The following is a 17,028-nucleotide window of genomic DNA, read 5'->3' as shown; positions in this document are numbered from 1 at the left end:
TTCAGGTGCACATTGGTCCATCCATATACTGCATTTGGGGTAACTTGATCAGCAGCAATTGTGAATCCACATGCGTGTCTCCTTCCCTAGCTGCACTGATGTGGTTTTTAACTCCAAACACCCACTCTCCCCAATTCTGAATCAATCTCTCTCATATAGCTAAGGCACCTATCACATTGGTAGCATTGAACCCAGCTGCAAAGTCAGCTCTTCATCAGAAGCTTTGGTCCAACCCAGTCTCCCTGTGACCTCTCAGCGACAGAATCATCCTCTCCTGTCCCCCCACAACAGAATCCTGAGCTATCCACCCACAATCCTCCTGCCCCAGCTCTCTGCCTAGCAGATACAGGCTGAGATAAGGTTATCTGGCTCTTCTTACCACTTGCACCTGGATGTTGTGCAGGAGAGTGCAGTTTAGTCAACATTTCAGTTGACATCCAAGCGACTGTTTTCATATGAATTGCAGAGGTTTACTGTAATGGTGATGACCTTTTTATTTGTTTAGCTCTAAGGATGCATTAAGTAAACCTGGCAGGAAATGAGAGCACTTCTTTACACTGGAAGGTGACACCAGTGCTTTTTGGCCTTGCTGTATAATATGTGAGTGAAAATGTTTTGCAGGGTGGATTGTTGCTCGGAGTCTATTGTACAAGCGGTCTGCTCTCCTCTTTCAGGCAAAACATGTGTTTCTCTTCACTGACAGTAAACCCGCTACATTCCCCTTTGCATGGGCATTTTCATAGTATTTCCTTTAGAGAAGATTTTATCTTCTTGTTCTTGTGTGACTATGTTTGTGTTGGAGTGCTTATGCATGTATTGACTGTCGAGCAAACTCATTTTCAGTACAACTCTTCCTTGGCTTACCCTGCTCAGCTAGTTCATCCTCAGAGATGTTGTGTCAAAAACAAATGCTTTTAGTGCAGAAATTCAATTTTGGTTCCTTCTCCTCTCCCTAGTTCCTGGACAAACATGGAAAGACTCTCAGGAGATCTGAGAAAGTGTTTATTAACCAAGTATAGAAGGTCACACACTAAGCTACAGAGACCACATAGTACCCATTTGTACCATTTGCATTATCTCCCCAGGTTCAAGCAGAGAAACAGAAATTAGAGATGGAAAAGATCTATTGTCTATCTCCTCTATAAACACAACTGCCTACAGTACCATTCTCTGGTGCTTTGTCCAGCTTAATTATCAGTGACTAAAGCAATGGGGCTGCATTTACACTCACTGGACATAGTGTGTTGTCAGTAGATACCTACTGTGCTTTATTAGTATCTCTGCAAAGCTCAAGATGGAAGTATGACCGGTACCTCAAATCCCTGCCCCAGAGTTCTTCCAACTGTTGTTGGTTAAATACACCTACAACAGTTTTAAGTCACTTGAGCTATTATCACAAAATAAAATTGCAACTGGGATGGACAAACTTTGCAGGTTCAAGCTGTGTCAATCTCTCCCATTGTTTTGGGGGTCACAAAACTAACATGAGGGGTTGCAAACTCCTGTCACTTTAACTCAAGCACAAGTTGCAAGAGGGCAACCTTAATTTTGTAAATTTCTAACTTTAGAGTTTCTTCCCTCTGTAACCTTAATAACTGTCTTTTAATGCAGTTTTGTTTGTATGGATAGTAACGCTAGTTTCAAAATACACCTCTACCCCGATATAACGCGACCAATATAACACAAATTCGGATATAATGCAGTAAAGCAGTGCTCCAGGGGGGCGGGGCTGCGCACTCCGGCGGATCAAAGCAAGTTCAATATAACACGGTTTCACCTATAACGCGGTAACCTTTTTTGGCTCCTGAGGACAGCGTTATATCGGGGTAGAGATGTATTTTTTTAAGGTTTAGTCTAAAACCAACATACTTCTGAATAAAATGCAGCTCCTTAGAACCTTGTTTTGGTATTGATGTTATGCAATTGCTGCTTTTCTGTTTGTATAAAGGAAAACACTGTGTGGTTGGCAACAGGGGCGGCTCCAGGCACCAGCGCAGCAAGCGCATGCCTGGGGCGGCAAGCCGTGGGAGGAGGCCTGCCAGTCGCCGTGAGGGCAGCAGTCAGGCTGCCTTCGGCGGCGTGCCTGCAGGAGGTCCGCCAGTCCCGCGGCTTCGGCAGCAATTCAGCGCCAGGTACGCCGCAGGCGCGGGATTGGCGGACTTCCCACACCACGCCGCCGAAGGCTGCCTCACTGCCATGCTTGGGGCAGCAAAATACATAGAGCCACCCCTGGTTAGCAACATGGAAATGTGAGCTGGCAACTGTATGGAGCAGCTTTTACCTATGAAAATCATTCTCTAACTTTTCAAATCTGTGGATCTGTTAATTTAAAAAGAAATCCTCTCCTGGACCCACCTACTCTCCCAAAATCCTAATCCTCTAATCGCTTCTTTATATGTGCAGACCAATAAGGAATGAGTCCATGGACCACTGATTCTCTGAGCCATAGTTTGAGAATTGACCTAAGACTAGCAAACATTCGCCCCATTTTACGAAGTCATAATTTATGTCTAACACTTCTACCCTGTGCTGTCAAGCTTTGTAACATCTCAGTCAGTTAACACATTGGTGACATTTCTGTCTAAAAAGGGCTACAGTTCCTGCTAAAAGCAAGAAGCAACAGTTTTATACAAAATTGTGACAGGAAGCATAAACTCCTGCAGCAAAAGTACTTCTTATTCCCATAGGTGGGCTGACCTGGGAGCAACCAGCTCCAAATTGAAAGAGCTGGAGAAACAAAAATATAGGTCACTGGCATTTTACCCAACTTTGCATGTAGCACACATCTTTTCTGCTAAAAAGGGCTTCGTTTGCAAAGAAAGCATTACTCGGAGCTGGTTCTGAGTGCTACTTTCCCGTCGCATCCCCTTGGCAGCTGGTGCCATGTTGTAACAGAACTATGCTCTCTCTCTCTCTCTTCTCTAGTGGTTTTCCCCCATTAATTTATTTCTCAAATATTTATAGTCTCTCTTTCCTTCATGAGAATTGCATAATTTAATTTACTTTTCCTTTATGCCAGTTTAAGAGGTTTAAAAAGTCTTCGTTTTATGGAGATTTTTTTTTCCTGCCTTCCTAGGCTTATGATTAATGCCTGAGGTGTCTGAAACTTGTGCATAAATGGTTAATGTGCATCTGTTGGAGGAATTTCTTTCAGATATCAGAAAGAGTGGAAAAAATATTAGAGACACAAGGTGGGTGAGGTAATATCTTTTATTGGACCAACTTGTGTTGGTGAGAGGGACAAGCTTTCGAGCTTACACAGAGCTCTTCAGTGTAAGTTGAAAGTTGGTCTCTTTCACCACGAGAAGTTGGGGCCAATAAAAGATATTACTTCATTCACCTTGTCTCTCTAATGTCCTGGGACCAACACCGCTACAACACAGCATGGAAAAAAGATTAGCATTATTACATCACTGGCAAACTGTTTTCATTCAGAATCAATATCTGGACTATATTTTTAGTACCCACCTCCTCTGAGGCCATGTCTCTTTCTCATTCCTCCTCCTTTAAAGTAAGGGGGAGGGGATGTTTTCTCTTGCAAACACTCCCAGACAGCTAAACTAACGTGGGGAAGAACCATAACATTTTCTTGCAAGTAGACTTGTTCGGCCAAACTACAGCAAGAAAGAACCATAGCGCTTTTGGTTCTACTGTCCTACTAAACCCTACACCCCCAGGTCCTGTAGTACCTAGTTCATAAATCACACGCTTCTTTCCAGTTATTGCCCAGTTGCTTTGCGCTAGAAAGATTATTCAGAAGGTTGCAGCAAGGCAGCTCTGGCACCTTTTAGAGTCGAGTGTATACCCCGATCCTTTACACCCTGAGCTTTGCCCTTGGGTAGGATGCACAGGCTGTGCTGGTTTCATTAGTTGACCATCTGCCTCCAGTGATGGACATAGATCAGGTGTCTGTGCTGATTCTTTTTAGATCTGACAGCAGTCTTCGATAACCTTGATCTTGAGCTTTTGTTGACCCACTTGCAAACCTGGGCAGAGATAGGTAGGAGTTGTACATGAGTGTCTTCATTCTTTTCTCTCTCTTGGAAAGCCAGGACCACTGTTCATCCATCTCGTGGGCTTCGCTCTCCCCTCTGTTCGGTGAATGTGAAACAGCTTGGGAAGACAGTGAGAAGTTTGGGTTGGAGAGTCATCAGTATGCTGTTGACGCTCGGCTCTGCATCTGTGTTGTCAGACTGACAACTCATTCACTCAGTTTTCCCAATGTCTAGCTGAAATCAGGACATGGAGACAGCTAGCTGGTGGAGGGTTCACCCTGAGCTCGCTATGCCGCCAGTGCTCTGGGCAGTGGGGCTGTGAGCTCCTGCCAGGCAGCGTGGCTGCGAGAGCCACCAGCTTGCCCCAGTGCTCTAGACTGCGCCATGGCGTGGCTGGCTCCAGCCAGGCGGTGCGGCTGCCAGTCCTGGTGCTCTGAGCAGTATGATAAGGGGGTGGGGAGCGGGGGGGTTGGATAAGGGTCAGGGAGTCCCGTGGGGCAGTCAGGGGACAGTGAGCAGGGGGCAGTTGGATAGGGTGGAGGTTCTGGGGGGGGCGGTCAGGGGATGGGGAACGGGGGGGTTGGATAGGTGTGAAAGTCTCAGGGAGCTTGTCAGGGGGCGGGGGTGTGGATAAGGGTCAGGGCAGTCAGGTGACAGGGAACAGGGGGGATTGGATAGGCGGTGGAGTTCCGGGGGGGGCAATTGGGGCGGGGGGTCCCGGGAGGGGGCAGTCAGGGGACAAGTAGCGGAGGGGGGGTTGGATGGGTCAGAGGTTCTGATGGGGGCAGTCTGGGGGTAGGAAGTGGGAGGGGGTGGATAGGGAGCAGGGGCCAGGCTATTTGGAGGGGCACAGCCTGCCCTACCCAGCCCTCCATACAGTTTTGGAACCCCGATGTGGCCCTCGGACCAAAAAGTTTGCCCACCCCTGTCCTAGTGTATCTGTCACAGAGGGTTTTTTGAACATATGAATTTAGATAATTATTATTTTGTTTTGTTGCACTTACTCCTAGAGAAATTTGATAAATTCACAATGTAAATGGGAATAACATGTATTTATCATGGGCATGCATGTATGTGTAAAATTAAACAGATTTATAAGGGGCTTGGTACAGACACTGACAGAACTTGTGCTGCAAGGCATTGTGATGGCAGGACAGCAGGGTGAAATAAAATGAAGCAGACATAGGGTTGGTCGTGTAATTTCCTGTAGAGAGTGACGTAAAGAATGTCACTTAACCATGACTGGGCAAACAAAAAGGCGCTTATCAATCTTCTGGATTTCTTCTTCTGTCTGGGAAAGGGGGGTAGGAGTGGAAGCACTGAGAAGTCCTTGGGGTGATTTTTTGCTCCTAGCAGAACACAGTGCATAATTTCCATTGGTTTAATTAGCTGGGGTGTTTATTTTCTACCTTGAACTTGAAATATTAACAGAGCATTGTAGAGATTTTTCTATCAAATATAAGAAATAGAGGAGAGGACAGATTACTGACCACCACCAATGCTAAATTCTCCTTCAGGTCCAGGACTTTTAGAAGGTCGGACCTTACCCAACTTTGCTATTGAAATGCCTTTCTAGAGGCTGGGGGTTATTCTGATTAGGTGTGGGAACCAGATTTGCATCTGCAATACATACAAACAAGTCAGAAATCCCTGCTCCCATTGCACATTCTGATACAAGGACTGATTCATTCAAAGGAAATTTTCTCTCTCTGAGTGTAATCCTTTGAATGGATCCATGGTCTTATCAGAATATGTAGTTGGCGGAAGGGTTCCCATCAGCATAATTAAACCACCCCCAAAGAGCGGCATTAGCTATGTCAGCAGGAGAGCGTCTCCCACCAACATAGCGCTGTCCACACCGGCACACTTGTCAGTGAAACGTACGTTGGTCCAGGGTGTGTTTTTTCACACCCCTGGCCGACAAAAGTTTTACCAACAAAAGTGCTAGTGAAGACATTGCCTAAGTGCACTATGAGGAGCCTGATCCCTCTGAATTTTAATCCCAAATTCTGATACTAACTCTCTCTACTACTGTGGGCAAGTCACTTTGCCACTCTGTGCCTACATTTCCTGGATGAGGACAGTAGCTGTTTCAGTCATGTTGAAAGTAATTTAATTAACCTCTTTGAACCTGTTGGTAGAAATTGTAATTCCAAATTGTCTTAGATGCTGCTAACTGTTCCGCTAACAATGGCATTAGTAGAGAAGGGAAAGAAAAGGCAGGAGACTTACGGAGTGCAGGAGAGATGCTTGTCAAATCACACATACTGCTTGTATCAAAAGAGATTTTCATGTCAGCTTGAAGATCATACTGTGCCTGAAACCACGCAGAAGAAACACTATGGCTAAGCTGCCTCACCCGCTGGATGTGTAGCGAGTTATGTTCAACCAAGAAGGAAATGGAAAGATAACATGAGAGATACATTTCCCTGTCTGTCCTTTCTTCCCAAACTGCTGGTTATTACACGTGTGTAATTTAGAGGACACTTCTGACTCTCGCGCACCCTTACTCTCTCTCAGGCTTACTGCTGCCTCATTTTAAGTACTGGTAGTAATGTAGCTCTGGAGGTAATGTTGTTATTTACAGTAAAATTAATGTGTTACATTTTATAAATCAAAACAGTCTCTTATAAGCAAATATTTACAGTTCAGAAGCTAACGTTTAGGAGAGAAAATATAGAAGTTCTAACACATGAATTAGTCAACTCGAATGTAGCTATGCATCTTTCCAACAAATCTGAAACTTGCTCTTACCCTCAGTGTTCAGAGTTCGATTACTTGTAGAGTGGATGTGGGTGTGGAATCCCAGTTTTTATTCTTGACCAAAGCACCTTCGGCAATGTAACCCTTGGAGATGCAAGGGGAGAGACTGATGAGAATGAAAAGAAAACCGGAACCCTCTATGGCAAATAACCCTACTTTTCCAAGTGGATTGCTGTTTTGAGGAGTGTTTATGCAAACCCTGTCTTCCGTCCATAAGTCACCTCTGAGCATGAGCAGAAATAGGCAAATAGAGCCAGTTAATAATTGTATCAACTTGTTATAGTGAAAGACTCAACGGAGTTCTAACCCTGGCCTGCCTTCGACATTCCCAGCTCTAACCGGGTGCTGCTAGAGGAATTCTTCGTATGTTTTAATATCAACAAGCAGTTTCTCTGGGCTTTGCTCAGCAGTCTATGCAATTAGCATTCTTCAAAGTGCTCGTTTGAATATTTGCTACTACCACCAAGATCTGCACCGGTGGCGGCTCCACCCGGGCCCGCGCCCTACGCTTCAAGGCGCACCGCAGCGGCCCTCCTACTCAACAAGCAGTTTCTCTAGGCTTTGCTCAGCAGTCTATGCAATTAGCATTCATATAAATATCCCCAAACCAATTCAACCCCTCTGCAAAATGAAAAGCAGTGTGAAAAGTTTCCAAACCACCTCTTCTTATCCAATTTAATTCAAATCCGTTAACCCCTTGGCTTCCTGTACAAATTTTTTTCCTTGTAACTTTTAAAGTACCTATTGCAAACAGGATTTATTGAACAAAAGTACATTTCACGCACACGTCAAGAACCCTTTCTTCCTGCAAAGCCTTCACGCACTGAGCTCCCACCGAAGTCAGTGGGACTCACATGGACGGATTGCAGGATCCAACTCTATTTTGATCAATTCACGGTGTGAAGCACCTGATGGTGCTCCGCTAACAATAGTGTCGGTCCAGCTAAGAGCACGCAGTCTGTTCAGCCACCAAATGGGTTAGTTACTTAATGTTTGTAAGACATCTGAGAAAAATCACATAATTAAGCTAACTTTTTCAGATATATATATATATATAATATATATATATATATAGATATATATATATATAGATATATATATACACACACACACACTCCTAAAACAAGCACGTACCAACATGCAATAGAAAATGGTTCTATGAGAGACTGATCTACAGCCCACTGAAGTCAGAGATTCAGAGTTTCATAGATTTTAAGGACAGATGGGACTATTTGGATCACTTAGTCTGACCTCCTGCATAACACAGCCAAAGAACCTCACCCAATAATTCCTGCATCAAGCTCAGACCTTCTCTTTGAGCTAAAGCATATCTGGTAGAAAGATACCCAGTCTTGACTTAGACTTGGAGTGATGAAGAAACCACATCACTGGGTAAATTGTTCTGTTGGTTAATTATCGTCACTGTTTAAAAATGTGCACCTTATTTCTAATCTGAATTTGTCTAGCTTCAGCTTCCCACCATCAGATCTCCTTATGCCTTTTATTTTGCTAGCTTAAAGAGCTGTCTGCAGGAGTCTCGCCATCAGCTTCAGTGGGCTCTGGATCAGGCCCAATATGCAGCATTGTCACAGCAGCTGGCTCATCTGCTGTTAGTATGTAGTGTAGCGGTGTGGGACTCACCGCTGTGGCGCCTCCTGCTGGTCGTTGGGAATTAGCTCTTGTCCAGCCTCCAGAGCACCCTCTGCAGGCTGGTGTCCCGCTGCCGCAGGCCCCCATGTCTCTCCCAGGACCTGGTGCCCTGTTATCTGGGGTGCTGCCCCCTGGCAATGCCCCCAGTCTCAGGGTCTCCCCACTGAAGGAAACCCCCAATCCTCTATCCCCACCTTGCCTCAGTCATGGGCTACTGTCAGTCACCTTCTAGCCCCCACTCACTGGGGCAGACTGCAGTGTAAAAGCCACTCATCACTGGCAAGGAGGGTTTGGACCTGCTGCCTCTGCCTACCCATGGGCTGCCCCCTGCAACCCCAGTACCTAACTGGCCTTCTGCTAGGCCGCAGCCTGGGGCTTTCCAGGCTGGAGCCTCCCCAGTGCCTCTGCCTTTCCCCAGCCCTGCTCCACTCAGGTACTCTGCCCAGATCCCTGCAGCCAGGTCCAGGTCCATTTCCCTCTACAGCTAGAGAGAGACTAGGGTTACCATATTTCAGCAAGCAAAAGAGAGGACGGGAGGAGCCCCGCCCCCGTCCTGCCCTAGCCCTGCCCCTGCTCCTGCCCCTTCCACTCCCTCCCACTTCCCACCCCCCTCAGAACTCCCAACCCTCCCCCCGCTCCTTGTCCCCTGCCCCTAACTGCCCCCCCCAGGACTCCACCCCCTACCTGAGCCTCCCTGCCTCTTGTCCCCTGACTGCCCCCTCCTGAGACCCTCCCCCCATCCTAACTGGCCCCCTAGGACCCTACCCCCTACCTGTACCCTGTCTGCCCCAACCCTTATCCAAACCCCCACCCCCAGACAGACCCCTGGGACTCCCACGCCCCATCCAACCACTCCCCACCCCCTGACAGCCCCCCCCCCAGAACTCCCAACCCATCTAAACCCCTCTGCTCCCTGTCCCCTGACTGCTCAGATCCCTCTCCCCACCCCTGCCCCCTGACAGCCCCGCCCCCAGAACTCCTAACCCCTCCCCCCCTTTCCTTGTCCCCTGACTGCCCCCTCCTGGGACCCCTGCTCCTAACTGCCCTCCAGAACCCCACCCCCTACCTAAGCCTCCCTGTTCCTTGTCCCCTAACTGCCCCCCAAGACCCTACCCCCTACCTGTACCCTGACTGCCCAAAACCTTATCCACACCCCCCTCCAGAAAGCCCCCCCCGTCTTTTGACTGCTCCCTCCAGAACCTCCCTGCCCCTTCTCCGACCCCCTGGCCCCCTTACCCTGCCACTCGTCTCGGCACGCTGGGCGAGGAGCTCCAGACTGCCAGAATGCAGGGAGGGAAGGAGTGATCTCTGCTGCAGGAGAAGCGGAGGAGGGGCTCTCTCTGGCTGTCGGAGCCCCATGTAAGTGACACCATCCAGCCGGCTGCCCTGTTAGCCTCGCACGCTCTGCATGGGGGAGGGGGAGTCCGGACATTTACAAATTCCCCCCGGATGCTATTTTTAGCTCAAAAAGCCGGACATGTCCATGGGAATCCAGACAAATGGTAACCCTAGAGAGACTGTGTTTCTGCTCCTGGCACCCCAGCTGAGTCTGTTTAGGGCGTGGCCACAGCTGTGGCTGCCTCCCAATTAGCCCACCCTCTCCAAGGGCTGGCTTTTAACCCCGCTACAGTAGCTGTCGCTGGCAGTGTGTGCACGCTTGCATGAGCGAGAGAGGGGAAAAACGGTCTTCAAGGTGAACCCCAGACACTGAATATGAGCACACTATGATAGGACCAGAAAGGAACAGAAACTGAGGCTCATACTATTACAAAGCAAGATCAATATGATTAATTTTCTTTCAAGTTCCAAACCGTTAGAAATATTGAAAACAGGGTGCACTGTCCCTGAGCAGTGATGTTAGTGGAATGGTCCTTAGCAAAGGAGGTGGGTAGGTGTGAAGTAGCTAGCTAGATATGTCTCTCACTTGATGCTAATCGGGCACATACGCTAGTTTACATAGTGAGATGTTCCTTTCACCCTGTACCCCTCCAACCGTTCACTCAGTTGTTGCATCTTGTCTTAAATTCGATTGTGAGCTCTCTGGGGAAGGAATTGTCTCCTACTATGCATTTGTACCAAGCATGATAGAAACCCGGTTATGACTGAAGTTTCGGGGGTCACTAGGTGATACACATAATTTTACAGCTGAGGAAACTGAGGCACAGAGAAGTTAAGATACTTGCCCGCATTCACCGAGTGAAGCTCAAAGTAGAGATTAGAACCCAAGAGTCCTGACTAGGGCTGATGATTTCATCACAATTAACTCACATAATTAACTCAAAAAAAATCACGATTAATCGCAGTTTTAATTGCACTGTTAAACAATAGAATGCCCATTGAAATTTATTAAATATTTTTTTGTTTTTCTACATTTTCAAATATATTGATTTCAATTAGAATACAGAATACAAAGTGTACAGTACTCACTTTATATTAATTTTATTACAAATATTTTCACTGTAAAAAAGATAAACCAAAGAAATAGTATTTTTCAGTTCACCTCATACAAGTTCTGAAGTGCAATCTCTTTATCGTGAAAGTGCAATTTACAGATGTAGATTTTTTTTGTTTGTTACATAACTGTACTCAAAAACAAAACAATGTAAAACTTTGGTGTCTACAAGTCCACTCAGCCAATTGCTAAGAAAAACAAGTTTGTTTACATTTACAGAAGAAAATGCTGCCCATTTCTTATTTACAATGTCACCTGAAAGTGAGAACAGGCATTTGCATGGCACTTTTGTAGCTGGTGTTGCCAGGTATTTACTTGGCAGATATGCTAAACATTCGTATGCCTCTTCATGCTTCGGCCACGATTCCAGAGGACATGCTTCCATGCTGATGACGCTCATTTAAAAAAAAAAAAAATGTGTTAATTAAATTTGTGACTGAACTCCTTGGGGGAAAATTGTATGTCTCCTGCTCTGTTTTACCTTCATTCTGCCATATATTTCATGTTATAGCCGTCTCCGATGGTGACCCAGCACATGTTGTTCATTTTAAGAACACTTTCACAGCAGATTTGGCAAAACGCAAAGGTACCAATGTGAGATTTCTAAAGATAGCTACAGCACTTGACCCAAGGTTTAAGAATCTAAAGTGCCTTCAAGAATCTAAGAGGGACGAGGTGTGGAGCATGCTTTCAGAAGTCTTAAAAGAGCAACACTCTGACACAGAAACTACAGAACCCGAACTACCAAAAAAGAACATCAACCTTCTGCTGGTGGAATCTGACTCAGGTGATTAAAGTGATCTGCATCGGTCTGCACTGCTTTCTATCATTATTGAGCAGAACCTGTCATCAGCATGGAAGCATGTCCTCTGGAATAGTGGTTGAAGCATGAAGGGACATATGAATCTTTAGCGCATCTGGCATGTAAATATCTTGTAATGCTGGCTACAACAGTGCCATGCAAATGCCTATTCTCACTTTCAGGTGACATTGTAAACAAGAAGCAGGCAGCATTATCTCCTGCAAATGTAAACAAACTTGTTTGTCTGATATCAGAGGGGTAGCCGTGTTAGTCTGTATCTGTAAAAAGCAACAAAGAGTCCTGTGGCACCTTATAGACTACATCTGTTAGTCTATAAGGTGCCACAGGACTCTTTGTTGCTTGTTTGTCTGAGCAATTGGCTGAACAAGAAGTAGGACTGATTGGACTTATAGGCCCTAAAGTTTTACATTGTTTTATTTTTGAATGTAGTTTTTTTGTACATAATTCTACATTTGTAAGTTCAACTTCCACGATAAAGAGATTGCGCTACAGTACTTGTATTAAGTGAATTGAAAAATACTATTTCTTTTGTTTTTTACAGTGCAAATATTCATAATCAAAAATAAAGTGAGCACTGTACACTTTGTATTCTGTGTTGTACTTGAAATCAATATATTTGAAAATGTAGAAAACATCAAAAAATATTTAAAGAAATGCTATTCTCTTCTTGTTTAACAGCGCGATTAATCACAATTAATTTTTTTAATCGCTTGACAGCCCTAGTCCTGACTCTCAAGCCTGCTGCTGTAACCAATGGACAATGCTGCCTCTAGTGGATTTCTAATTCAGGGGGTTCTTAACTTTGCAAATAGATTTTTCAGGTGCTTTCTAGATATCGGTAAACGGGTTAAACTGCAGTTTACTTGCTACCTGCCAGCAGTTGTTACTGCTGAATTCTCATCTGCAGGGTGGTGGTTGCTTTAGCCTTCGAACTTTAATCCCTGTCCCTCATCCCCTTCCTGCCTAGCAAAAATAAAATAGTAAATGTTGCAACCATCTCAGCAAAAATAGGTACAACAAAGTCTCACACATCATTATTCAAGAGAAACACCTGGTGTAAAACCTGTGAATTTCTGACCCTGTCTGTCAAATGCTGTGGGCTGACAGCAGTCAGAGAAGGAAAATGCTCTAACTGCAAACAGCACAGTCGAGGCAACTCCTACAAATTAGATTAATAAATCCTACTGTGCTTTCAAACAGCCGTAACTCACCCAGCTGGAGATTTAAAATGGCAAAGCAGCAGTGTAAACAGTGTGTGTCTCCACCTTAGGTAGTTGTAAGATTCCACCTGTAGCAAACACATTGAACTCTTGGGTGGGTTTCTGGTTGGTTTGGTGGTGGGGGTGGAGGGGTACTGTCTGGTTGGTTTGGTGGTGGGGGTGGAAGGGTACTGTTGGGGGGGTGAGGGAGATTGCAGTTAATTTTTAAAAGAGAGACAGAATTTACTAAAGGACTACCCCAAACTGTAGCTCTTAACTTTGGGTAGTAAATGTGTCCCTAGCGGCTGGCTTTTCAAAATATTCAAATTTATCCTTGGCACTTCGACCACCACCATTCAGGTGCTGATTTCTTAATTAAAAAGAGAAGGGAAGGGAGAAATATCTGAATGTTGGGTTCAGATGTCTCCTAGAGGAACTTCTTCATGTTCATGCAGGTTGAAAATGACACTTTGTGGGATCTGCTCTTCCTTTGTTTAACTCTCTTAAGCAAAATGGGAGCATTCTAACTGGCTCTCATGGATATCAATTACACTGTAGCGGCTACTGGTAAATCACAAAGGGTCTCTGATTACAGCCTGGTACAACTTGAAGTAAGGGAGGCAGCAAAAATCGTTTTTGAAATGCACATGGCTGGACTGGTAGCAACCCTGATATCAGCACTAGTTTTTGGTTTTTTTTTAGTTGTGTTCATCTGTAATTGAGTTACGTTAAAGACATAACAGAAATAAGTGAGGCAATTGTACAAATGCGCTGGACGCTTTGGATGAACTAGATAATGGTTTGGTATTTTACAGAGGCAAGAATTGGAATCGGAGAACAAGAAACTGAAAAATGAACTGAATGAGCTGAGGAAGACTATTGTAGACCGGGTGACCCAAAACAACTCATCCAGTGATATCCAGGACAGTTATACCCTCTTATTAAACCAGCTTAAATCAGCCAATGAGGAACTGGAAGTGCGGAAAGAGGAGGTGCTTATCCTAAGGACACAGATTATAAAGGCAGCCCAGCAAAAAGACACTGGCAAAAATATGGTAATTAAAAGGGGAAATCTTGTTCCTTTCCTTTCCGCTCCTATCATTGACTATTCATTACCTGTCCTGATTTCATGAAAGATGATGCTTTTGCTTTGGTCAATTGTAGGTGACAGTAGATGGTTATCTGAAACTTCTCCAGTGATCTTGTGTAACATTTGGAAGGGGGACGATGACAGGAAAACAGATTTTAGGCCAGGTTTTGCTCTTGTGCACGTGGGTGTAAAGCAAAAGTAACTCCATTTACACCTGGTAATCGAGAGCCAAACTTGTCCCCTGGAATTTATGTGAGGGTTTTTTTCCTGCTTCTGTTTAAAGCAAGTCTGTTATGTATAAAAATCCCCCCTCTCCAGCATTTGGAGTTGTAAATTTCCACTTCATTTTCTCAAGGTTTTAGCACCTTCCATACTTCAGACCATGATCCCAAACTCTCTCATCCGCAAACCGACAGAGTGCCCCCTCGATCTGTCATCGTTACTGAGGCCCACTCTCACCTGCATGAATCCCACAGATTCCTCCCTTGTCCACGTAAGGCAATAGGCCCAGAATAGACCCTCCAGGAAAGGCCATTAAACACGCTGTTAGCATCCAGAGTTTGAAAGACTTGAATGAGACCCAAGGGATTTCATGATGATGATGTTGTTCTGCATGTGAAATTTAGGACTCAAACATCAACACGTATACCAGCTGGCCAAACAGCGACAAGCATGTCGATGCAGAGGATGCAATTGAGGCCTACCATGGGGTGTGTCAGACAAATCGGTAAGTGCGTCTTCATTGATCTTTACAGCAAAGGTGGGCCTAGGCCACGAAGCATAGATTCAGATCTGAAGTAAGATCTGGATGGTGGGGCACTGTTGGCTTTCGGTGTCTGATTTGGGCTTGTTACAGAGAGAAAGAGCCTTGAAGTTGGGAGTAGGATCCAAAGATCAGAGGATTGGGTCCGCCGCTCGCTGAAGGAGGGGAAGCACTGGGCAGGTGGAACAACCAAAGGTTGTAGAGAGAAAAATAAATGCCCACCTAAGCCGAGTTGCCCCCACTACATGGGCTTCCATACTGCAGAAGCTGTGCAGTGCACTCCAGTAGAGTCCAGAAACTGGGCAGAGCACTCCTGCAGTATGGAAGCCAATGGAGTTGAAGGACTGAGAGATTTTAAATATAAAAATCTTAAATCCAGCCCTGATATAGCAGCAAGAGTAGAATATGGCTTATGTTTTGGAGAAGAATTATGAGTTAGTCGTTTCAGACACTCTTAATGTCATGCTGGGAAATCGGTTGTTAGGAGAATGCCTATCCCATTTCCCTAGAGGCAAAAAGTCTGTTCCAGTGAAATGAGTTAATGTACACATCAATGCAGTCTCAGGCATCACCCACATTGTCTGCTATTTTTGTATCTAAACTCTGAGCCAGGAATCCTCTTTGATTACAGATTTCCTAGAGTGATAGTTCATACCCTGAATTTGTCTTCCTTCATCATCATCATCATCATCATCATAATAACAATAATAGAGTTTATACTGTTAATGAGAAATTCACTTTGTGGAACTATCCAGGAGTACATAAAATATATAGATAATATCTTGTGACGAGACAAGTTAATAAGTGAATTAAATGTTTATTTTACTGCAAGAAAATTGAATATTTGCTTGTCTTTACCTGGTTATCTGACAGGAATAGGGTTTTTTTCCCATTGCAAATTTTCATTTACCCAGTGTATTCATGAGACCTAACTGTTGCAGAGTTTGACTAATGGTTTCTAATAAAATAGTGTACCTAGCCAGTTTGTAAACTCTGGCAGATGAAAGCTTTCCTTTTCCATCAAGAAAAGAAATTCATAAAATCTGAGAGGGGAATTTCTCTCCATTTAAAGGTGCAGTACACACAAAACAAATGGTAACAATACTATCTAAATACACCACATGGGCAAGAAGAGATCTTCTCTGTTCAGTGGAGCAGAGCTGGCACCTTTCATCAGCACCACTGAAAATGGTCCTAGTTGGAGCTGAACTAAGTGAAGTTTGTGAGTTTGATGTTTCAAAATTCCTTTCAGATTTTATTCAGAGAAGATGGCAGTGCTTACATTGCACTTTGACAAATGAGTGTGGTGTAAACATTAACTAACTAATCTACTTAATTAAAGAAGAGTGGTCCTATTGACTTTTTAATGAATCAGTCAATCTGAACTTCTGGGTGAAAGAACCCTCAGTGGTTTTGAGTCAATACCGTACTGATGAATCCAGACTAAATGCTTATTGCCTATTATTCCCAAAGCGGTTTTCTCTTAAGATAATGGCACCCCTTTGAGTTGATTTCATAACTGACCACATCTTAATATGGATAAAAAATAAAAACAGGAGGTGGGAAGGATTTTTGTCTTGCAAGAACATCAACTGGGAAAAATCACCATCCAGTCAGAATTCTCCTGTTAGTAGTGTGCAAATAATAATACTTAATAAACAGTGAAGGAATCATGTATTTGTTTGTCAATGTTTAAATGTCCCAGTGCCGAGCCTCTAACCACAAGCATGGTAACAAAACAGTATTTAAAACAACAGATTGACCCGAGTCAATCAAATAAACTTTATAACTCAGCTGGCTATTCCACCTCTGGGAGAAATCAGAGTAAGACAATATAGACCAAAATTTTCAAATGGATAGATGTCCAGAGTTACGGTTTTAAATGCATATGTAAGCACCTAAATAAAGGCAGTCTGTGCCTAGCAGTACTGAGGACCTAAGCTCGCAGGGAGCTGAGAATAAAGGCCACTCTTATCTAGGCACCTAAATATGGATTGAGAAAACTAACTTTAGGCACCAAAGTTTAGAAAATATTTGCCATAGGCCTGAAGAACTCTGGATGTTCTTCCATAGGTTGACTTTATATATGGCTTGAAAGCAGAGCACATAGAAAACAACTCTGAACACTGGCCAGTGTATCTAATCTGTGCTTCGTTTCGAGAGCTCAGACATTAGCATTGCTGTGAATTAGCTGTGAGATGGAAGAGCATTCACGGTAATATGCATATGTAGACATTCCCTTTCGCACACTAGTACCCTTCTATACTCCTTCTGCAACAACAAGGAATACCTC

At 44.4% G+C, this 17,028-nt stretch overlaps 1 protein-coding gene across 2 annotated transcripts in view; it reads left to right on the top strand.

Moving 5' to 3' along the window:
- Positions 1-17,028, top strand: part of MYO5B (myosin VB) — a 377,457-nt gene that overhangs the window by 326,111 nt on the left and 34,318 nt on the right. For both annotated transcript variants that reach the window (XM_065598729.1, XM_065598728.1), the window contains exons 28-29: positions 13,698-13,937; positions 14,599-14,699. In XM_065598729.1, the coding sequence (XP_065454801.1) occupies positions 13,698-13,937; positions 14,599-14,699 (341 nt within the window). The remainder of the gene's footprint in view (positions 1-13,697; positions 13,938-14,598; positions 14,700-17,028) is intronic.

This window comes from Chrysemys picta, chromosome 6 (genome assembly GCF_011386835.1).
Source record: "Chrysemys picta bellii isolate R12L10 chromosome 6, ASM1138683v2, whole genome shotgun sequence".
In the NCBI taxonomy this organism is placed as follows: Eukaryota; Metazoa; Chordata; order Testudines; family Emydidae; genus Chrysemys; species Chrysemys picta.
This window is presented reverse-complemented; position numbering and strand designations above follow the sequence as displayed.